This window comes from Aspergillus multicolor (assembly GCF_047715735.1).
Source record: "Aspergillus multicolor strain CBS 133.54 unplaced genomic scaffold BDW74scaffold_2, whole genome shotgun sequence".
Classification (NCBI taxonomy): domain Eukaryota; kingdom Fungi; phylum Ascomycota; class Eurotiomycetes; order Eurotiales; family Aspergillaceae; genus Aspergillus; species Aspergillus multicolor.
Window position 1 is genome coordinate 1794136 of NW_027395953.1, and position 19649 is coordinate 1813784.

The 19649-nt window shown below is 51.5% G+C and overlaps 10 protein-coding genes across 10 annotated transcripts; 7 read left to right on the forward strand and 3 right to left on the reverse strand.

Moving 5' to 3' along the window:
* Positions 1-1135: 1135 nt before the first annotated feature.
* On the forward strand, positions 1136-3933 carry BDW74DRAFT_49835 (uncharacterized protein). The gene is made up of 3 exons (XM_073732968.1): positions 1136-1351; positions 1416-2132; positions 2180-3933. The coding sequence occupies exons 1-3, from the start codon at positions 1236-1238 to the stop codon at positions 3717-3719; spliced, it is 2373 nt and encodes a 790-aa protein (XP_073588963.1). The 5' UTR covers positions 1136-1235; the 3' UTR covers positions 3720-3933.
* BDW74DRAFT_49829 (SND2/TMEM208 family protein) lies at positions 3934-4822 on the reverse strand. The gene is made up of 2 exons (XM_073732967.1): positions 4706-4822; positions 3934-4657 (listed from the first exon to the last, which is right to left on the reverse strand). Exons 1-2 carry the CDS (start codon positions 4712-4714, stop codon positions 4148-4150), a joined length of 519 nt encoding a protein of 172 aa, XP_073588964.1. The 5' UTR covers positions 4715-4822; the 3' UTR covers positions 3934-4147.
* Positions 4823-5077: 255 nt separating this feature from the next.
* On the forward strand, positions 5078-8967 carry BDW74DRAFT_49869 (anaphase promoting complex subunit bimA). The gene is made up of 4 exons (XM_073732973.1): positions 5078-5988; positions 6082-6255; positions 6316-8156; positions 8207-8967. Exons 1-4 carry the CDS (start codon positions 5652-5654, stop codon positions 8276-8278), a joined length of 2424 nt encoding a protein of 807 aa, XP_073588965.1. The 5' UTR covers positions 5078-5651; the 3' UTR covers positions 8279-8967.
* Positions 8968-9080: 113 nt separating this feature from the next.
* Positions 9081-10555, forward strand: BDW74DRAFT_49865 (1-acylglycerol-3-phosphate O-acyltransferase SLC1). The gene is made up of 3 exons (XM_073732971.1): positions 9081-9283; positions 9358-10098; positions 10155-10555. Exons 2-3 carry the CDS (start codon positions 9387-9389, stop codon positions 10316-10318), a joined length of 876 nt encoding a protein of 291 aa, XP_073588966.1. The 5' UTR covers positions 9081-9283; positions 9358-9386; the 3' UTR covers positions 10319-10555.
* BDW74DRAFT_49866 (4'-phosphopantetheinyl transferase family protein) lies at positions 10556-12105 on the reverse strand. The gene has a single exon (XM_073732972.1). The coding sequence runs from the start codon at positions 11803-11805 to the stop codon at positions 10792-10794; it is 1014 nt and encodes a 337-aa protein (XP_073588967.1). The 5' UTR covers positions 11806-12105; the 3' UTR covers positions 10556-10791.
* BDW74DRAFT_49861 (pyridoxal 5'-phosphate synthase subunit PdxT) lies at positions 12007-13188 on the forward strand. Its single transcript, XM_073732970.1, has 2 exons — positions 12007-12457; positions 12527-13188. The coding sequence occupies exons 1-2, from the start codon at positions 12207-12209 to the stop codon at positions 13092-13094; spliced, it is 819 nt and encodes a 272-aa protein (XP_073588968.1). The 5' UTR covers positions 12007-12206; the 3' UTR covers positions 13095-13188.
* Positions 13032-14128, reverse strand: BDW74DRAFT_49839 (nuclear cap-binding protein subunit CBC2). Its single transcript, XM_073732969.1, has 5 exons — positions 13983-14128; positions 13816-13910; positions 13711-13755; positions 13470-13661; positions 13032-13414 (listed from the first exon to the last, which is right to left on the reverse strand). Exons 1-5 carry the CDS (start codon positions 14049-14051, stop codon positions 13282-13284), a joined length of 534 nt encoding a protein of 177 aa, XP_073588969.1. The 5' UTR covers positions 14052-14128; the 3' UTR covers positions 13032-13281.
* A 121-nt stretch (positions 14129-14249) lies between these two features.
* BDW74DRAFT_49879 (uncharacterized protein) lies at positions 14250-17309 on the forward strand. Its single transcript, XM_073732974.1, has 4 exons — positions 14250-14600; positions 14654-16753; positions 16805-16974; positions 17023-17309. The coding sequence occupies exons 1-4, from the start codon at positions 14301-14303 to the stop codon at positions 17078-17080; spliced, it is 2628 nt and encodes an 875-aa protein (XP_073588970.1). The 5' UTR covers positions 14250-14300; the 3' UTR covers positions 17081-17309.
* Positions 17310-17848: 539 nt separating this feature from the next.
* BDW74DRAFT_144716 (uncharacterized protein) lies at positions 17849-18714 on the forward strand. The gene has a single exon (XM_073723086.1). The coding sequence runs from the start codon at positions 17886-17888 to the stop codon at positions 18555-18557; it is 672 nt and encodes a 223-aa protein (XP_073588971.1). The 5' UTR covers positions 17849-17885; the 3' UTR covers positions 18558-18714.
* Positions 18715-19080: 366 nt separating this feature from the next.
* On the forward strand, positions 19081-19581 carry BDW74DRAFT_144717 (uncharacterized protein). The gene has a single exon (XM_073723087.1). The coding sequence runs from the start codon at positions 19106-19108 to the stop codon at positions 19520-19522; it is 417 nt and encodes a 138-aa protein (XP_073588972.1). The 5' UTR covers positions 19081-19105; the 3' UTR covers positions 19523-19581.
* Positions 19582-19649: the final 68 nt, after the last annotated feature.

Genomic DNA, 19649 nt, shown 5'->3' on the forward strand with positions numbered 1-19649 from the left:
ACAAGAACTCACATGAGCCTCCTGCAAGCATGGGGAGAACCCAGAAGTAAAACCCTTCGCGTCCAGTTCAGTCATTTTTAGCGTGATGCTCAAGACTAAACAACTTTGGCGCCGAACTCTCTCAGAGAACCGGAGATTAAGCGAAGCTCTGGTTCGTGAGGTTTTCTAGAAATGGGGTTTGAGACTGAAGCCCGGTCTAGCGCTATCGAAATATAAATCATGGAAATGTAATTCGGGGCATCCACGCTAGAAAGCCACTTATTCAGATGTTGTTGTACACCTTCATCCAAATACAAATGATTGAGAAACTACTCCGTATAACTCGCGCACTTCAGGACCATTCAAGCACCCGTCATCTACCAGGGCGTATAGGAACAAGAGTGTGCACCGAAGTCAAACCCCCACTTCGAATGTTGTGATCATACTCCGTGTTATGTACTCCGAAGCCAGATGGAGATGAGAAGCTTGTGGCTCGAGCGTGCTGATGCGCCAGCAGAAGAACCAGTAATATCTCGAGCAGACGGTCTTCGCCGCAACAATGCCTATAATTGGTTGGTTTATCGAGTCTTAACAATTGGTACAGTAGTAACATAAGCAGCTTATCGTATAGGAAGCGAACTGTAACTGGCAGTAGTTCATGTCAAGTGTCGTCATAGGCCATGACAGTCGCCAGTCAGGTGTTGATCCAGCAACGCTCGCTCCATCTCTCCTTCAAATTCGCCGTGCCAAGATACTCATTTGACTGCCGAGACTTATCCCACTGGACAAGCTATATATTTATGCATGCAGTGATATTCTCGGTGTCTTGCGCCACTGCACCGCAATGACCTCACCGACGATCGTAGGCAGTGATCAGCTTGGATCAACGCAAGGCCATCAAAAGACACCCATCGTCAGCCCCAAAATATAATCATCTCCTTTCCTGACTCCAGTACAAATTTCCAGCAAGTTCCTCTTCCGAGCTCTGGACCTGTTGAAGCTAGACCGTGCGCGCCAAGACCGACCCGAGTCCGTCGCGTGCTGTTAGAGTCCTGAGGCACTACGCTTGTGATTCCGCCGTCAGATTTTCATTTCGCGATTTCCTGGCCTCTTCAGTACCTCGAAATCGCAAGTTTTCGATGAAAGAGTAGTCGCGTCTCCGTCGTCTGCTCCTCAACAGTGCAACTCACTACGCGACGCGAATTCCGAACACTGCCAGTTTCGTTGCTGGCTCGGAGACTTCGAAGAGATCAGCCATGGCGGCCTCTAATGGCAAAGCAGTGGAGTCGAACGACAGAGTCGTCGTGACTCCCGAGAGGTCAAAACCAAGAAGCACGAGCCGGATTCGATGGACTGTTGGACTGTTGGTTCGGTAAGACTTACTCCTCATTTTCCAGCAGTTGGGGTTTCGCCGTTAACCATTCGCTTGTGTATAGGCTTTGCATTTGGTACTTTCTCTTGACGCCGTTCTTCCGCTGCCCGTCTAACGTCGCCGAATTGACGGACTCTTCGCCTCGGATCTGCAAACCGTACTTGGCAGCTAAATCCTACGTCGAACCCCATGTTACCCCTTACTATAACACCTACGCGGCGCCTTACGTCGACGCTGCGCGCCCGTATGCCATTGTACTGAACGAGAAGGTCTACACTCCGGCTTCGAACATCGCAAATCAGGGCTATCAGACGTATGGCGCGCCAGCGCTGAGCCGCGCTCAAGCATATGGCCAACAGCAATGGGATGCAAATGTTGTTCCGCATATCGAAACCGTCAAGGGCAAAGCAGCGGACTGGTATGGAACGCAAGTGGCGCCGCAGGTTGACTACGTCGTGACCACGGTAACTCCGTACTACAACAAAGCTCACGGGGCATACTGGACCACCGTGGACGGATACATTCTACCTTTTGCTGCCAAGTACCAGCCGTACATTGGCAAGACATACACTTCCGGCCAAGAGATTCTGACTACGACTGTTATGCCCCACGCACAGAACGCGTGGTATTCAACCGTTTACTTTATGCACCAGACGCTGTGGCCCAAGATATCTAGCCTTTACTCTGAGAATGTGGAGCCTCAACTCGTGAAGATTGGCCAGAGACTCGCAAGCTATCGCGAGGGTGACCGGCTGAGAAGTGTGGCGGTCGAAGTCGAGAGGTAAGGTGTTCTCCAAATGAAATCTCCTCTTAAGCTAACAGTAGTAGTGCTGCCACATCTATGTCTTCCATTGCCGTGGAAACTGCTGCCACCGAGTCGCTTACCGCATCTTTCACCTCTGAACCCACACCGACACCTTCATTGTCACCCTCGCAGTTGGCAGCGCAGATCCGTGATAAGATCGCCTCTGACCTCGTAACCTGGAAGGAGCGATTCGCTTCGGCCTCAGAGAAGGGCGTCGACAGTCTCGAAGGCCGCGTGGTTGAGATTGTTGATGCCTACGTAGCGGGCGGTGCGCAAGCTGAGGGTGAGAAGCTTGTAGATGCGTTGGAAGGTGTAGTTGAAGAGCAGACTGCTGCCATCAAGAACCGTATCAGTGCGCTTACTGAGGCTCTACCTTTCGCTGATTCCCCGGAAGAGGAACAGGCCGCCATTGAGGAGTTACTAAAGGAAGTCAGAAGCTCTGCCGTGTCCATCCGAGACCGAGCTCATGTTCTAAGAGAATGGCACGTTTCATTCGAGACGAATCTCTTGGACAAAGTGTCAGTCGCAGTGAACTCTACACTCTCTGTTCTAGACAATGTTCGAGACTTGGGTTTGCAAGAAATCGGACTGCGATGGGCTTTAATGGACGGTGTCACGTATAAAGACTGGGAGGACTACCACGCCTTGAAGGAGGAATTCGAGGACTGGAAAGCCAAATTCCGTGAGATTGGATTGCAGCATGCACAGATTGATGCTGTCAAGGAGACTGCGGACGAAACCCTTTCACGTGGTATGGACGTTGCTGAGGCCGCAGCAAAGGAGCTTGCTAGACTGAAGGAAGTTGGCCGATGGAAGATCGCCGCCCGAGAAGTTAGCGAGGATTTCGATACCAAGTTGGAGCCTCCACCACCGCTTCCAAAGCCTGCCGTCGAAGCGGAAGAAACCCCTCTCCTACAGGATGAAGCCCAGGAAGTCCTAACCGAACCCGAAGAGAAACCTCTCGACGAGAACGACACTGCTACCGGTTCCGATGCGGAAACGGATAGCGAATCACCAGAACTCGATGGCGCCCAAGAAGCTGAAGAAATCCAGGATACTGGCTCAGACACGGCTGCCGAGTCCATCGTCTCTGAAGATCGTGCGGGTCATGACACCGAGGTTTCAGAGCCAGAGCATACCGCCATCCCAGAATCTAACCCTTTTGGAGCTGCGGCTGCCGCGGTGCTCCTTGAAAAGGCTGCGGCCGAGATTGACGATGTCGACAACCTTGAATTTGACGAAGTCGTTGTTGACGCCGAAGCAACCAAGATCTCCGAAGCCCTATCCGAATCATTGGGCTTTGAGAGTCTCAACACTGAGCCAACACCTAGTCAAGCACCTGCTCAACAGGAACAATCCATTGAGGACCTGCTCTCTCATATCCTTGCTGATACGGATCCTGCTTTCGCCGATAAAGTCTTGAAGAGGCTTAATGCTATCTATGAGACGCAGCAGCCGATCCCAGACATGCAGGCTTCCGCTGAAGTTTCAAATTCGACAGTTGCGGAGCCAACGCAAGCAGCAAACTCTGATGAGAGTCAAGCCGATCAGGTTGATCTCTAAAAAATGGTTGAAGGCCATGTGGATACATTTCATTCTTTGATACTCCTCGCCTGTTTCCTTCGATCTTGCTTTGTTGGATCCTGATTATTCCCCACATAGTTCCCCATGATTTCATGACAGATTTATATGGCTATGATGAGTTTTGCTTGGCGATCTTCCGCGGTTGTTTTACTAGTTCCTCCCTTAGCTACCCCGTACATGTTTCTATATTGCTTGCCGTTGTACTGCACTCATTCAACGAAGTGTTTACTCTCTCATTCTCTTTCGGCGGATTCTGTCGATACCCCTTTGCGGTTCTTGAGCTGGAAGGATAGTTCTTGATTTGTGCGGTATATACAAGTCCTCACTCCTAGTCAGACACTTAATCAATTCCGACGCACACATTGTCTTCAGCGTTAGCTATCCAACTCGAGTATCTCTTTCAACCTCTACCGATAAGCAACTCCGCGTGCACCCCTCTTCTCCATTTTCTTCTGCCTCTTGCTCTCTGCACCGGTTGTCTCCCCGGCATCTCCCGCTCCGCCAAACCCAGTAAGCCCACTCCTCACCCCAGTAAACGTACTATACACCAGCCAAACCGAGTACAGCGGCACCACAACCCACAGCCACCAAGCCCGATCGCCAAACACGCAAACCGCGCCGATGCATCCCCAAGTCCAGTAGAGGACATCCCACATGTACTCGGTCAGACCAGCGGCTCCTAGATCCTCGCCGGGTGAGCGCAGCGAGCCATCTGCGGCGTAGGTTGGGCGGCCGATGCGGTCAAGGTAGAATTCGATTACGAGCGTCGGGACGGCAAGAAAGCAGTACGGCTTGAGGGCGCGGGGCCGATTGAAGGTGAAATGAAGAACGAGGTAGAGGACATGCAGGATGAAGGCAATGAGATGGGTGCGGACGAGGACGGAGGAGTTCCGGGCCGCAAGGGTTTTAGATGCTTTCTGATGGTCTGTTAGCGTTTATTGAGCGGAGTGAGATGGGGAACAGACTTGAGCCATTTCGTGTGCGACGAGAGGAATGTAGGCGTCGTCAGGATGATGTGGGCTGTCGCTGATGTAGGTAGTAATGCAGTGGGTAGAATAATGAGAGATAGATCGATGATTATATGGCGCAGTGCATATCCCTTTCCTATCCGAGCTCCTCCTATGGTTGAACAATGACTGTCAGTGTCAGATGTCGTGTGAGTTGGAGATCTGGAAGTGCCAGTGGTGCCAATGCCAATGGTTGCCCTCCACAACCGGACAAGCGCCCGCGCCCGCCTGCGAGTCCGCCTCAACCAGCCACGAGCCAAATCGCCAAATGCAGAACGGCGAACTCGGACGTCAAAAGCAAAACACCATCAGGTTTCAGCTCTAGAGTGATCTGAATCGAGCTAGAGGCTAACCTCACTCCGCCGGCTCCCCGACACTCACGCTCAGCAGCTCCCTCGCCCTGACGACATGCGATTTGGTTTTGCCAGAGACTTTGTTTAGCCTGCACGGCGTCACGAGTTGTCCGATTCTCCTTCACTCTTTCCAACAGAGACCTGGATTCACCACTCGCCCTCTCTTCACCGTGCCTCGGACTCTGCGATGAGAACGGCGAGGGATCAACTACGATTATAGGGTCCGTTGCTATATTTGCTGTTTTTACTCCATTTATACTTCGTACTTCTTCCCCTCTTTGAGATCTCGCGATACAGATACACTTTACCGGCCATTTGAGGCTGTCTGAGAGAAGCACCAATCGTTGTTTCCTTCGGCTTTATCGTGCGCCATTTCCTACGTCGTTCGCTATTTCTTACGTCGTGCGAAGGACACGCGGTTCGGCTTTATTTTACCTGATGCTCGTCTTCAACTGACAGTTGTTTACTCTGCGACACCGGATCAGTCCTTTACCTGGGTTGTACCCTTAACATCGATATCTGTGTCGGCCTCGGCCTCTTCACCTCCTACGATGACACCGTCCACGTCACACATTTCGAGCCAGCTACGGCAGCTGATATACTATCATCTTGACAATAACCTCGCCCGGAACGCGCTATTCCTCGCCAGCCGTTTACATGCCTACGAACCTCGGACGTCTGAAGCTTCATATCTGCTGGCTCTGTGTTACCTACAAAATGGTCAGGTGAAAGCGGCATGGGAAACTAGCAAGCATTTTGGATCGAGGGGCGCGCATCTCGGGTGCTCCTATGTGTACGCGCAGGCTTGTCTTGATCTGGAGAAATACACCGATGGTATCAATGCACTGGAGCGGAGTAAAGCGCAATGGAACTCGCGAAATAACTGGAGTAAGCATATCACTCCTTGACCTTGGCCGCACGAGATCTGGTCTACCGCATATGGCGAAGGGGGCTGGTACTGACGATTTTTCGCCTGCTTAGATAAACACAGTGAAGCGCGCAGACAACACTTGCCAGATGCCGCGGCGGTATTATGTTTACAAGGGAAAATATGGCAAGCTCACAAGGAACACAACAAGGCTGTAGAATGCTACGCTGCGGCCCTTAAGCTGAACCCTTTCATGTGGGATGCTTTTATGAATCTTTGTGAAACAGGTGAGCTCCAATTAGCGCTTCTGCACGAATAATTTTTTTCATGCGCTAACATGCGCAAAGGTGTCGATATGCGGGTCTCAAATATCTACAAAATGAGTCCAGAATTGTACAGTATGGTATCATCCGCTGCAATCGAGGATGTGGAGTCAATGTTACCTCCAGACAGTGCCCTCCAGACTCAAGTCAATACGAATCCGAGCTTAGACCCGTTCACAGCCGGCACAACTCGCAGCGACTCGACTACGACTCATGGGAGCTCTGCCTTATGGGAGAAGTTGAATGGTAGCACCGTCAGTGTGGCATCCTCAGGGACAGGGCCGTATATTATGCGTGAAGGCATGGAGACTCCTGGTGGCCAAAGCAGCGAATCCGACGATCCTCGGATAGTCAATGGAGGTGGTGCCACAGATGTATTTGAGCCGCCATTAGCCCCCGCAAAGAAGAATCGAACAATACAAACAATAGGCGGCGATCACCCGATGGATCCACCGCCAAAGATGAGGCCAACCGGCATACGACCGAGAACACGAACTAAGCTCGAGCCTGATGAGGGTCACACGGAAAGAGAAGTTACGTTGGGTCATAGAGTTGGCGATCGGAAACGAACGGTCTCTGGGCAAGTCGCGCATCCTTCGGTATCACATTCAGCCGATCAAGGCATTGGGCAACGACGAAGTGTGCGCCTCTTCAACCAAATAAAACCAACAACAAATAAAATATCTAGCGCGGCATTGGGAGTAAAAGACGCACGAGAGGTTAAGAAGGTGAGGACTACGGGGACGAAAGCGCGGACGGCGACAAGCTCGACTGTGGGCCGGGTTGTAAGTGGCAACAATCGGCGACACATTGGTGAGATCCACGATAGTGACAGCAAAGAGTACCGCGGGACATCCGGATCGACATCAACCAGTTCTCAAAGTGCACCATCCAAGCTCGCCCTCTCGGAGCGAACCAAATCGGTTGAAGCCCTAGCATGGATCCTAGATTTGTTTTCCAAGATTGCTACTGGCTATTACTGTCTCAGCCGGTACAAGTGCCCCGATGCTATTCAGATATTCAGCTCTCTCTCACAAGGGCAACGAGAGACGCCGTGGATTCTTGCTCAAATTGGACGAGCTTACTATGAGCAAGCAATGTACTCAGACGCCGAGAAGTACTTCGTCCGAGTGAGGAACATGGCACCCTCCCGATTAGAAGACATGGAGATTTATTCCACGGTTCTATGGCACTTGAAGAACGACGTCGACCTTGCTTATCTCGCTCATGAGCTGATGGAGGTCGATCGTCTATCGCCCGAGGCTTGGGTTGCTGTTGGCAACTCGTTTTCACACCAGCGAGACCACGATCAGGCTTTGAAGTGCTTCAAGCGTGCCACCCAACTGGATCCTCACTTCGCGTATGGTTTCACGTTACAGGGCCATGAATATGTCGCCAACGAGGAATATGATAAGGCGCTAGATGCATACCGAAATGGCATTAACGCCGACAGCCGGCACTACAATGCTTGGTACGGTCTGGGAACAGTATACGACAAGATGGGCAAACTTGACTTTGCCGAGCAGCACTTCCGAAACGCGGCCAAGATCAACCCAACCAATGCAGTCTTGATATGCTGCATCGGCTTGGTTCTGGAAAAGATGAACAATCCGAAATCAGCGTTGATCCAGTACAACAAGGCTTGTACCTTGGCACCCCATTCTGTTCTTGCTCGTTTCCGGAAAGCCCGCGCTTTGATGAAACTGCAGGACCTCCGATCAGCACTCACGGAGCTGAAGGTCCTGAAGGACATGGCGCCGGACGAGGCGAACGTTCATTACCTGCTTGGCAAGCTGTATAAGATGCTCCGGGACAAGGGCAATGCCATCAAGCACTTTACGACTGCTTTGAACCTCGATCCTAAGGTAAGCCACCTCACAAGCTATAACGGTCCCTTAAACTAACGTCTTCTCAGGCGGCACAATACATTAAAGACGCGATGGAAGCGCTTGACGATGATGAGGATGATGAAGAAGATATGGCGTGATTGGGCCGTACCTCCTGCACTTCACTTCTTTAAGCTTTTCCTTGCTTTTGCTCTTGATTACTTTGTTCTCCTCTTGCTCCCCAACCAGATACCCTTCCTCCGTGCTAGTACACTCTCTACCCTAATGTATACAAGAAGGTCTACGTTTCTTACTGGGTCGGATTTACAACAGCGGCATCAGCATCATACGGGCGTTTTCAGGTGGATTGGTTAAAGCATGGACTTGCGTTACAGTAGCTCGGGCATTCTCGACATGGACCGAGCTTCTGGATTTTGTACATTAGCGTGGGTTGGCCTTGTCATTGCAAGCAGGATATACGCTTGCCGAGAAGAGCAGGCAGCAGAGCTATGACTGTTGACGGTCTGCTCTTCTGGGCTCATAGTTAGATCATTTTTATGCACATTATTACGAATGGAAGCAGGGTGTTGCATGTGGATGAAATCATTTTTGAGCGGGTGGACAGCGGAAGTTGCTCAAATATATAGAACTGGTGGAGACACTCGGAAACAGTCATGTGCAGTCAAATAAATGCAACAATTCTCAATCACAAGCAGTAAAAGATAGAGCCGCATCTAGTGTGATAACATAGTAGGCCTGTACATCTTAGAGAGAGCAACCGTTTAAGCAGGCCCTCTACTGCCTGCTCGGTCTACATCGTAGTGACGCTGTTGAGCGGCGAGGCTAAGCGGTCCCGTACTGCAGGACATACCTTAGTCAGCAGTATCATGTGAACGCCCCCAGCTTCTCTCCTCCGAATAATCGTTGGGGCTTGCAAAAGGTTGAATACTTTAATCCAAAGGCAAAAGATTCACGGATTCGCCTCGGTAACCAAATCCGACTTTCTACTTACCTTTATCATTGGATCGGACTATTCTTCCATATATCTTCGCCTTCAACCAATCCAATCCTCCCGTCACCATCTGCTATGCTCTTGGTCGAATTTGTAAATATTTAGTTCCGCCGCGGCCATCTGATCTCGTCATCTGCTCCTCGCCATCTTGTTGGTAAGATGACCTCTATATCGAAGCCCCATATATCAGATGCCTAATGACTAATCTCCGGCGTTTTGTCCCCTCAGTGAATATCCTATTCAAACGACCCCGTATAATGTCGCTGCTCTACTATATTGCCTCGGGTGCAAGCACCTACATCGCCTTTACTGCGTCACTTTTCCTCGTCGGCCAAAAAGTACCGCGCGCCTCATTCGTGGCGCGTTGTCTAGCATCATATGGCTCTCTCCTCGTCTGCGCGATATACGGTGTAGTGGCCTCGGTCGTCCTCCGCCTGGTGGGGTACGGCCGCATCTCACAATGGGCCACCGCCCGCAGCTTCAAGTGGGTGATGAGATTCACTACCGGCGTGCGCTTTGATATCATCGAGGGCAAGGAATACCTGTCTACGCGACCCGCCGTCATCATCGGAAACCACCAGTCCGAACTCGATGTCCTTATGCTCGGCGAGATCTTCCCTCCATACTGCAGTGTCACCGCGAAGAAGTCCCTCCGCTATGTTCCCTTCCTTGGGTGGTTCATGGCGCTTTCCCGGACGGTGTTTATTGATCGCGCCAACCGGGAAACCGCCGTGAAGGCGTTTGATAGCGCCGCGGAGGAAATGCGGACTCACCGCCAGAGTGTGTTCATTTTCGCCGAGGGTACGAGGAGTTACTCGGAAAAGCCAGAGCTTTTGCCCTTCAAGAAAGGTGCTTTCCACTTGGCTGTCAAGGCGCGCGTGCCTATTGTTCCGGTTGTTGTTGAGAACTACTCGCACATCCTGGCTCCGAAGAAGTCCCGCTTCGAGGCTGGTTCCATCAAGGTTAAGGGTACGTTTTTTGTCTTTGTCTTCAGTAGAAGAAGGGTTGTTTGCTGACAAGTGTAGTTCTTCCCCCTATTAGTACCGAGGGCCTCACTTCGGAGGACGTCGACAAGCTCACGACATCGACCCGGGAGTCGATGCTCAAGAACCTACTGGAGCTCTCGCATGCCGAACCCGCCGATCTCCCTGCGTCTCACACAGGGCAGTCGACTGCCGTTGAGATTTGACCATTCTACGCTGATGCCCGGCAGCTAGTGCCGCATCGCCCGATGTTTCGAGCAAACGCCCGAGGCGAGATGACCCGCTTCTTGAACCTTGAATATTCAAAATTTCTTGTACGATGATACGCCGATATGATCTCGATCGCATAGCGCGCGGATGAACACGATAGACTATTAGTTTGCTGATACATTGGTCCATTACCGGACCCTTGCAATCCGGGGAGAAGACACGATGTCTGTGGCAAGCACATGCAGCCATAGACCGCTCAAATTGATGATGGGTGAGAAATGAGGTTGACTAAGACTTCGAGCCTCTGAGGAGGAGCAGAAATGCGATATTGGACTTTCATATACCCCTCGACCGCTTATAGATGATATGATATCCACTCAGCCATCTTTTTGCCTTATACTCTAGTGATAGATAAATGCGATCAATTTGTAAACGGCACTGCTTCTTGTCGTCTTCATTGAAATGGGGGTCAGGATAAGCAACTGCATACGCCAGTCGCACAGGGCCGAATATCACGTTCTATATCCAACTTCTTGAACGGCATCCACGCATCTGGGCTCTCACTCCCAGGTTCAGACTGAGGCCCAGCCCCAAGACCACCTCCTCGCGCAGCCGTAGCAAACAGGTAGTCGCCATTCAAAGCAGCAACTTCAATCCTCACATCCTCGACAACTTTCTTATATAACGTCGTCTTGACGCCAGTATACGGCTCTCCGAACTGATCAGCTACCTCCCCACTCTCCGCGACAGCTGCAGGCGCAATGACATTGCTAAACTCCAACTCCCGCAACCACGGCGCCAAGAGCGCCTCGCCCGTCATCTTGATATACGCTTCCTTTAACGCCCAGTATGTATAGAAGAGTCTATAGCCGTACTCCACTAGACGCTCGCCGGTCGGAGATGATGACGACGGAGCACCGTGTAAAGACCTCATAGCATCCATCTCGGCCGCGGAGAAGACCTCCGAGAAGATATCGATGTACTTGTGTAGCGCGTCCAAGCTCCGCTCTTCGCCTTTTCGTCCCTGCCGCTCGTTCACGCACGTAATGTCGAGTCCGACTTCGGGTTTGGGAGTCACACCGGGGGGAATGGTTGTCCCCGCTATCGCGACCATTGAGGCTTGGTGGCTGACATTGAATTCAACGTTCACGACTGTGTCCTCTCCGCTGGCTTTTGAGTCTGACGACGGGATGTAACATGGCCGCTTGTGCGGATCTGGTGTTCGGGAGATGACGATTGAGGACCAGGGCACGCGGCAGGTTCGATGGATGAAGAGATACTTAAGCAGGTTGGAGGTGAGGGACATGTGCTTATCCTTCATGTGGTAGTATTTCTGGACGGCCGTTTGGTCGGTGGCTTGAAGGGTTTCAAGGAGGGGGAGGGCCGTTGTTGAGACGGTTAGATGGCGCGTGTCGATGTACCATCTTGTTAAAACTGGTGGTGTATCTGTGCTTGATGTTACGCTTGGAGTGTCTTTTGCCATGATGGTTGTTGGTGCCGAATGTGAGTATGATGGGTCGAAATAAGGTGTTGAGGCTGAGTGAAATGCGGAGGGGTCAATGTAAGACCGAAGATTTTAAGAAGATGCTAGATGCTCATAAGCCAATTGCTGACACAGTAAAAAGCAACAAAGGTACAAGTGCGCCTCAGAATATCATTAATTCATATCAATCGTGGATCATAACAGAGATCTTGCATAATAATTCTCGCACGAGAGCAGAGACGAAGCTCCCCAGGCCGACCGATTTCCGGGGCTTATCAGGAGGGGCAGCACGTGGCGATAACGATTTCCGGTAGCTGCTTACCTAACGGTCTTTTTTATCGATAAAATAAAGCAGAGTGGCCAACGCCTCCCAGTATATCCTCTGCTTACAATTGAGTACAATGATGAAGATTACTGTTGGTGTTCTCGCCCTGCAAGGCGCCTTCCACGAACATGTTGTGCTGCTGAAAAAGGCAGCCGCATCACTGGTTTCACAGCAATCGTCCTCGTCGCATTGGGAGTTTCTCGAGGTCCGGACCCCGCAGGAACTAGAGAAATGCGATGCGCTTGTCTTGCCCGGAGGTGAAAGCACAGCTATTTCATTGGTGGCGGCCCGGTCGAACCTGCTTGAGCCCCTGAGAGACTATGTCAAGTAAGTTGTTCTTGAGGACTTGTTGAGGTTGCGTGTGCGGCGACTGACTCATACTTCTCTTCCCCGCAGGGTCCATCGCAAACCAACGTGGGGAACTTGCGCCGGGCTCATTTTGCTCGCGGAATCGGCGAACCGGACCAAGAAAGGTGGCCAGGAATTGATCGGAGGGTTGGATGTCCGGGTAAATCGAAACCACTTCGGCCGACAGACGGAGAGCTTCCAGGCGCCGCTTGACTTGCCGTTCCTCAGCGCATCCGATAAATCCCAATCGCCATTTCCGGCAGTCTTCATTCGTGCGCCGGTCGTTGAGAAGATCTTGCCGCATCAAGATGGTGTTCAGGAGGGTGAAGCTCAGAGAGACGAGACCGTGGTCGCTCCTTCGCGACAGGCTGAGAGCGAAGAGGCCCGGAAGGCAATGTCAAGCGAGGTTGAAGTACTGGCCAGTCTTCCTGGTAGAGCTGCGCGTTTAGCTGTCAATGGGAACCCTATCCGGGCGGACGAGGAGACTGGTGATATTGTTGCTGTGCGACAAGGGAATGTTTTCGGCACGAGCTTCCACCCCGAATTGACCGGGGACGAGAGAATCCACTCCTGGTGGCTGAGGCAGGTGGAAGATTCTTTGAAGCGATTGCAATGAAGTCATGACATAGAGGGGACCGTGACGGTCCTTCGCTAATTGGATAATTAGAGGCACCGAAGTTAGAGGGTATCAGCCGTAATGACATAAATTAAATGCGCCATTGTTCGCTACCGTGTTGGACAAAATATAGTGTATAATAACGCCGTAACTGCGCCGGTCAAGACAGACAACTCTTTCGCATTTATTACCTACCGGCTCCGTACTCCTCCTCTTCGCGTCGTCGTTGATCATCCGCGTATGCCCGTCCGTAACCGCCACGACCGGGATCATACTCTTCTCGGTACTCGTCACGGACTTGACCACCGGACTTACCGCGTCTATGTCGCGAGTTAGTATCCTGCCGGCCACAATATAGTTGATTTAATAGCATACCCGTATTGTCGTCCTTCCTCGAAGCCAGGATCAAGATCCGTCCTAATGATTCTCTCATCAAGCTTTGTACCTCCGACAAATTTCAAGCAATCAAGGGCGTCTTGGTGGGTATAGTACTCGACGAAACAAAATCCACAAGGTGTCTTGTTGTACCGGTCGAGGCCCATAACGAGGCGCTTGATCTCTCCGCATCTGGATCGCGTCAGTGTTGATCCGAAAAAGTGCTGATAGAAAATCGAACTTTGAAAACAGCTCGTGGATCTGTTCCTCTGTAGTGTAGAATGAGCTAAGACAATTAGCAATTGGACTGATTGGGCGAAAGGGTATTTTGCAAGTTTGAACATACAGATTTCCGACATAGAGAGTTGTGGCGTCCCTCAAACCTTCCATAGGATCTTTTGGTTCTTCCGGCTCATCACCGCTATACTTGCGCCTCTTGTTCTGTCCGCCAATTGGATATTAGTGACTGGAATCTCGCGCAGGAGCTATTCGAGAATGCATGGGAAGCTGTACCTTTCCCACATAGTAGGCGCTGGGCCTGTCCAGGCGCTCCACTGTGTTACGGCGTTCCGGTATACTCATGATGATGAGCTAGACAACAATGGGCTAGTCTAACGAATGACCGAACGTTGTTGTTGACGGTGTTGCGGGAAAGCGGCGAAGAGATGAGCGCAGGAGAGCTTCGTTTGGGTTTGTCTTGGCACCCGCTGCTTTTGCTTTGTCCGCCGGCCTCCTTCAACTGCTACCCAGAATTCGCTGCGATACTCAACGACCTGGACACAGTACGTTCAGCGCGCGGCATCCGAATCTTGACCAAGACGAACCGATGGGATGTTTGTTTCGACAATGCCGAAAGTGATCAGTTACACCCCGCCATGGCTCTCGCGCCCTTTCCCCGGCGCCGCCCTGTTTTCGAGTCCAGCACCCAAGGATCCAGCTAGCTCCAAAAACACCAAAGACACCCCATATCTCGGCCCATCGCGGACACTGGCACGACGAGGAAATGAAGTGTTTACCGTTGTCGACAACCAAATTCGCTGGTCGAGCCTTACGCGATTAAAGGATGAATGGCAGCAGCGCGCTAGGTCTAAGAATCAAAATAATGATGCGGAGAGCGGCGCTCCTTACCGGGTACGCTTACGGGTTGACTGCTAGTGAATAGGACATCTGCTGATAGTGTTTAGATCTTGACAGTCTCGGTGTATGACCAAATTCGACAAATCATTCCTTCTCCGAACGGCGCTTTCCTGGCAATTGTCGCAGACCACACCGTCTACATTGCAGTGATTCCCGATTCTGCGCACCTATCTACCGCGGACTCCTCACCAATCCGTGTCAAAACTTACCAACTTGGCCCCACGACACATGTCATTCCGGAATCCCCGGTGGTATCGGCATTGTGGCATCCGCTCGGAGTCTACAGCAATCTCGCAGGGTGCTTAGTGACGGTAACTGAAGATGCGGTTGTGCGCGTTTGGGAGTTGGACCGGAACAACCACTGGTCGTTCGATCGTCCTACGGTGGCTGCCGACCTCAGGAAGCTGGTTGATGGGACTTCCTCAGACCAGGACTTTGCACCTTCAGGGTTCGGCAAGAACAAGGGCTTTTCCTCTGATTATGTTGACATGGAGGTTGCGTCAGCCCGATTCGCGGGCGTTGGAAGCGAGAAAGAGGATGCCTGGGCTGCAATGACGCTCTGGATCGCTATGAAACCAGGTGATCTTTATGCGCTTTGCCCATTACTACCTTCCAAGTGGAGGGCACCGTCTGCCGCTGTTCCTTCACTCTCTGCCGCAATTATTCCGAAGATGTCCGTCTTGGAGGAGGATCCTCTTGATCATGAAGACCAATTGGCTACTTGTCGACAGCAGTACGAGTGGCTTGCGGAACTCGATAACCAAGAACCGCTACAGATTATTCCTGGTTCCGCAACAGAACCCGAGTCTGAGATACTCACGCGCCCCGCTAGTCTCAGCGCAATCCCCAAACTTCAGGGTCCTTTCCGCGTTGATACCGGTGATTACACTGATGATCTCGACCTGTGCGACATGCTTGTCATTGCGGCCAAGGCTGATACTGATGCTCTGATGATGGGCGAGGAGGAGGAATTGACACTAAATAGTGGTGGCGACAAGCTATCAGCAACCGTGATCTGTCTGTCGTCGCTCAGTGGTAGAGTCTACCTCTGCCTTGAGACTGGCGGAGTAGAGGGACAATGGCTCCCGAAAGCGAGAAAGAACGCATTTCGAGTACCTGAATCAGAGCAGTCCGACCTACTGTTGCTGGAAGCTCTCGACACTGTCGAAGAGGATCGTCGAACATCGAATACGTGGCCCATGTTCTCGGCTGATGCTCATTCCCGCTACAACTTCTTCGTGACGACCTCTCACAGCGTAGTCTTTGTTTCGCTCTCTTCGTGGATTCAGCGCCTGGAGGATGAATTGCAGTCCGAAGACACCTCAGGCTCGACCTTCCGCCTCCAGATCCTTTGCGAAGGCAATGCGTCTGTCCTGGAACCGATTATCAAGGTCGACGAGGCTAGTATTTCGAGCAGTCAGCCGGCCCACCTCCCAGCTTCTTTGGTTTACCATGACTATGACTTGGGTTATTTACTGCTTACCGCACACGCCTCCGACCCGTATGCTGCAGTTCTCGAGAAACCTAATTTCTTCCCGTCATTTTCCCTCGAGGCGGGTGCTCAGCCGACCGATTCTCCTACAGTTCCTCCCCACCGGCCTCCTTACCAAGTTCCTTCTATTCTCTATTCGGACTCTCCCCTGGAGTTTTTCGTCGACAAACACGTGCCACACCGCTACCGGAGCAGTCTCAAGGAGAAGGTGCTCCTGTCACCAGCTACTTTAGACCTAGTGGCGGCTGCGCACCGAATTCTGTCTGCGCATACTAACGCGCTTGAGCGAGCTGCATCGGATCTTTTCCGCCGCTGCGAGAGGTTACAGGGAGAACTGCGTGACCAGTTAGGACAGGTAGCCGATGTAGCGGATAGAATCAAGGGCGTCTCGAGTGAAATCAGCGAGGATGGACAGAGGAAGGAGGGATCTAGAAGCACCGCGGCCTTGGACGAGAGGTTGAAGGCCGCCAAGGACCGACAGGTAGAACTTGTTCAACGCTACGAAGCTATCCGCAACAAGGTTCTCAAATCGGGCGGCCGGCCGCTTAGTGAAAAAGAGTCGTCGTGGTTCGCTGAGGTTGAAGCACTCTCGCAGTCGTTTGACAAAGAGCGCAAGGAGGAATCTGCTCAGCAAATCTCCCAGCGGCTGGAATCTGTAAGTCAAAAGTTTCATGGCCTGTCAAAATCTCCTGCTAACAGCGCCCAGGTCAAGGAAATTGCATCAGAACTGCTTACAGAAGCCAGGTCTGTTGCTGCTAGAATCCCAACTGGGACAGAGCCTAGCACTCCGGGCTCTCCTGGAAGCGCACAGCCACTGGTTCCCCAGCGCCTCCAACGGGCCAAGATTGCCGATGCCATGAAGATGGTGGAGCGAGAGTACGTTCGCAACGCATTGTTCGTTGGGCTTTGCTGACCCTTTCATAGATCTGCTGTCATCGACGCTATCACTTCCCGCCTGGCCCGACTAAATACGATAGTTTGATCTTGTGTTTGTACTTTTGGCCGGTACCCCTTTGCCATGGGATTGGGCGTTGATGAGCAGTGTTCATCAGCCATAGATTTGCTAAAGCATAACAATTCTGATCTTTTCTCATGGAATCCTGTTGTGGGATCCAGACCCTATGTTTCTACCTCTTCCATTGTACTCATACCCTTCCTGAACGGTAGACCTATAGCATCTGACTTGTTGAGCTCGTGAGTAGAGGTAACTAGGTAAGCTCTGCTCCTTCCTGTTCAGGCAATTCATTCACTGGCAAGCTCACCAATGAGTGTGGCGGTCCCTCTGCCATTCTTTGCACTTCCACTCTCACACAATCACACAGACCAATAGTTCCAGTATCTCTAGAGATGGCCTAGGGATGGCCGTTCTGATGCTGGGGTGTCTTCATTATCTTCACTTGTTCATTCTTTTCCATTACGCTATAGACTTCTGCTAGGTCATGATCTCTTTATCTCCTCTCTTGCCCCCATCGCTCTTCGCAACTTCTCTGTCGCCATTCTGTTCTTATTGTTATCTAAACATGGCCCTTCCACTCCTCGACTTCCTTGAGAGCGTTCCCAATGAGCACTACCCAGAGCCATCTCCAATACACCCCATCCTTGAGAATACTTCTCACATACCGTGTCTCCCGCAGAGCAACATGTCCTCTATACATCTACATCTAATGAACAGAAAACGGATTGACGAGACTCAATATCTCCGCACATTGGTTACTTCCCAGGGTGGCGATCTGCGCACAGCCCTCGACGAGTTCTATAGCACCGGAACGGTTGTAATAGACGATATCATGGACCTTTACGAGTTACACCACAAACGCTACGACCGTCTCTGCCCGCCTGTTACTGAAATCGATCACCCAGACTGGGTCCGCTGGATAAACCACTGCGAATCAATCCAACACCTCCGCGCCTGGACGCCTCGTTTTCCACAGGGAAAGGAGCATTCCACTATACCCAACCGAAAGCTTCCAAACAAGCTCATGCACGTACATATCGACCAGCACGCTTACGAGGAGTGGGCAAGAGCGTACAACGAGTCGTTGATCGAAATGCTGAACGGTCCTTGGGTGGCCTACCAGAACGCAAAGGCAAATGTCGAAAGAGCGTTGACAAATGTCGTTGCCAGCGGGACTCTCTCTGCTGGTGGGGTGGGCCGGATCCGGATGCACTGGCAAAGATGCCTAGAAGAGTTTAACGAGTGGGAGAATAAGGTACCGAAGCTCAGCCTTTTGTCCTGGGTGGGTACTGTTACTCAAGTTTACCGGGCGTTGATCGATCGTGTTGAGTATGGATGGGTGTTTTTGGAGCGGTTTCTAATGTCCGCGCCTGAGGAGATACAGGCTTGCTGGTGGAAGAGGCTATTAACTGCCCAAGGGGTGGTGGACATCGCTCAATTGCAAGACATAGTGCCGGCCAATCTCCGAGAGAGACTTTTACTGGGGGATGAACATGCTGTTTGAGCTTGATGGCGTATGCTTGGATTGTTGCTGGCGTTTGGGCTGGATATACCCTTGGATTTGAACAGTTTCGAGTACGCTCCGAGATAGGAGGTCTGTTTGGAAGTTCTGTATTCCTGCTCTCTTTTTTGTTGATAGACCCATTAATACTAGTACTATTCTACGCCTATCTTGTTGTTTCACAGACTTGTCACTTGTGAGGTTCATTTGTCGTTCACAGAGCATGATCATGTGATCACAAAACCCTATCCAAGACATTCGCTGCAGCATAAAAAAAGCAACAGACAATGGACTTCACGAACCTTGTCTACATCCGCTACAAAGAAAATTTATTCTGGATCGTGTATTTCTCATTGACTCAAGTCTTTGTCTCAACCCTCATTGTCCCTTTGCCTCTTTGACCACCATCCCCCACCACCCTATATAGACACTCACCTTCATGGGAACGCAGCAATGCCTCCTCTACCATGCCATCTCCATTCTCCTTACAGGGTATTCCTACCAATCTACATAACCTCCAACCTCAGCCTCAAGCTCAGAGAACCCATTAGATGTGCATAATCTGGGAAACAAAATTCCTCTGTGGCTGCATCATCGATGAATGGTGGTTCGCCTGCACCAACCTCCGCCACGACATATCCAACACCGGCTTGCGATTCCTCGCCCGCAGCCACGTAAACTGCAAGGCGCGCGAGATCCAGCGATGGCGGGAATGTCTTCTCCTCTGCGAACTTTGTCTCGGAAAGCTACACGCGCGCGTTCGGAAGGACGCTGATATCCGCAAGACGCTCGCGAGCAAGGAGACGTTTCCGCTGGCGGAGCAGCTGGGTATGCTCATTGTTCTGGAGAACGATGCGCTTGTGCAGCGGGGAATCTTTGGGAAGGGGAAGTGGAGGAGGATGAATATGGAGATTGATAAGCTGGAGGGGTTGGTGACGGATGTGGAGAAGAGGGTTGGGTATCGGTGAGTGCTTTCTTTTCTTTTCTTCGGTTGATGCGTATTTGAGGGTTGTTTTGGGTTGTTGCTGACTGAGAGTTGTGCTTAGGCCTGTGAAGATGAGGAATGGGCGGAATGCCTGGAAGTATGGGTCGTTT

Coding starts and splice junctions, on each gene's coding strand:
- BDW74DRAFT_49835 (XM_073732968.1), top strand. CDS start 1,236: ATGGCGGCCTCTAATGGCAAAGCAGTGGAGTCGAACGACAGAGTCGTC. Junction 1,352..1,415: donor ACTGTTGGACTGTTGGTTCG/GTAAGACTTACT, acceptor GCTTGTGTATAG/GCTTTGCATTTGGTACTTTC. Junction 2,133..2,179: donor GTGGCGGTCGAAGTCGAGAG/GTAAGGTGTTCT, acceptor TAACAGTAGTAG/TGCTGCCACATCTATGTCTT.
- BDW74DRAFT_49869 (XM_073732973.1), top strand. CDS start 5,652: ATGACACCGTCCACGTCACACATTTCGAGCCAGCTACGGCAGCTGATA. Junction 5,989..6,081: donor GAACTCGCGAAATAACTGGA/GTAAGCATATCA, acceptor TCGCCTGCTTAG/ATAAACACAGTGAAGCGCGC. Junction 6,256..6,315: donor TATGAATCTTTGTGAAACAG/GTGAGCTCCAAT, acceptor ACATGCGCAAAG/GTGTCGATATGCGGGTCTCA.
- BDW74DRAFT_49865 (XM_073732971.1), top strand. CDS start 9,387: ATGTCGCTGCTCTACTATATTGCCTCGGGTGCAAGCACCTACATCGCC. Junction 10,099..10,154: donor TGGTTCCATCAAGGTTAAGG/GTACGTTTTTTG, acceptor TGACAAGTGTAG/TTCTTCCCCCTATTAGTACC.
- BDW74DRAFT_49866 (XM_073732972.1), bottom strand. CDS start 11,805: ATGGCAAAAGACACTCCAAGCGTAACATCAAGCACAGATACACCACCA.
- BDW74DRAFT_49861 (XM_073732970.1), top strand. CDS start 12,207: ATGATGAAGATTACTGTTGGTGTTCTCGCCCTGCAAGGCGCCTTCCAC. Junction 12,458..12,526: donor CCCCTGAGAGACTATGTCAA/GTAAGTTGTTCT, acceptor TCTTCCCCGCAG/GGTCCATCGCAAACCAACGT.
- BDW74DRAFT_49839 (XM_073732969.1), bottom strand. CDS start 14,051: ATGAGTATACCGGAACGCCGTAACACAGTGGAGCGCCTGGACAGGCCC. Junction 13,756..13,815: donor ACTCTCTATGTCGGAAATCT/GTATGTTCAAAC, acceptor TAATTGTCTTAG/CTCATTCTACACTACAGAGG. Junction 13,662..13,710: donor ATCCACGAGCTGTTTTCAAA/GTTCGATTTTCT, acceptor GACGCGATCCAG/ATGCGGAGAGATCAAGCGCC.
- BDW74DRAFT_49879 (XM_073732974.1), top strand. CDS start 14,301: ATGTTTGTTTCGACAATGCCGAAAGTGATCAGTTACACCCCGCCATGG. Junction 14,601..14,653: donor AGAGCGGCGCTCCTTACCGG/GTACGCTTACGG, acceptor GATAGTGTTTAG/ATCTTGACAGTCTCGGTGTA. Junction 16,975..17,022: donor ATGAAGATGGTGGAGCGAGA/GTACGTTCGCAA, acceptor ACCCTTTCATAG/ATCTGCTGTCATCGACGCTA.
- BDW74DRAFT_144716 (XM_073723086.1), top strand. CDS start 17,886: ATGGACCTTTACGAGTTACACCACAAACGCTACGACCGTCTCTGCCCG.
- BDW74DRAFT_144717 (XM_073723087.1), top strand. CDS start 19,106: ATGTGCATAATCTGGGAAACAAAATTCCTCTGTGGCTGCATCATCGAT.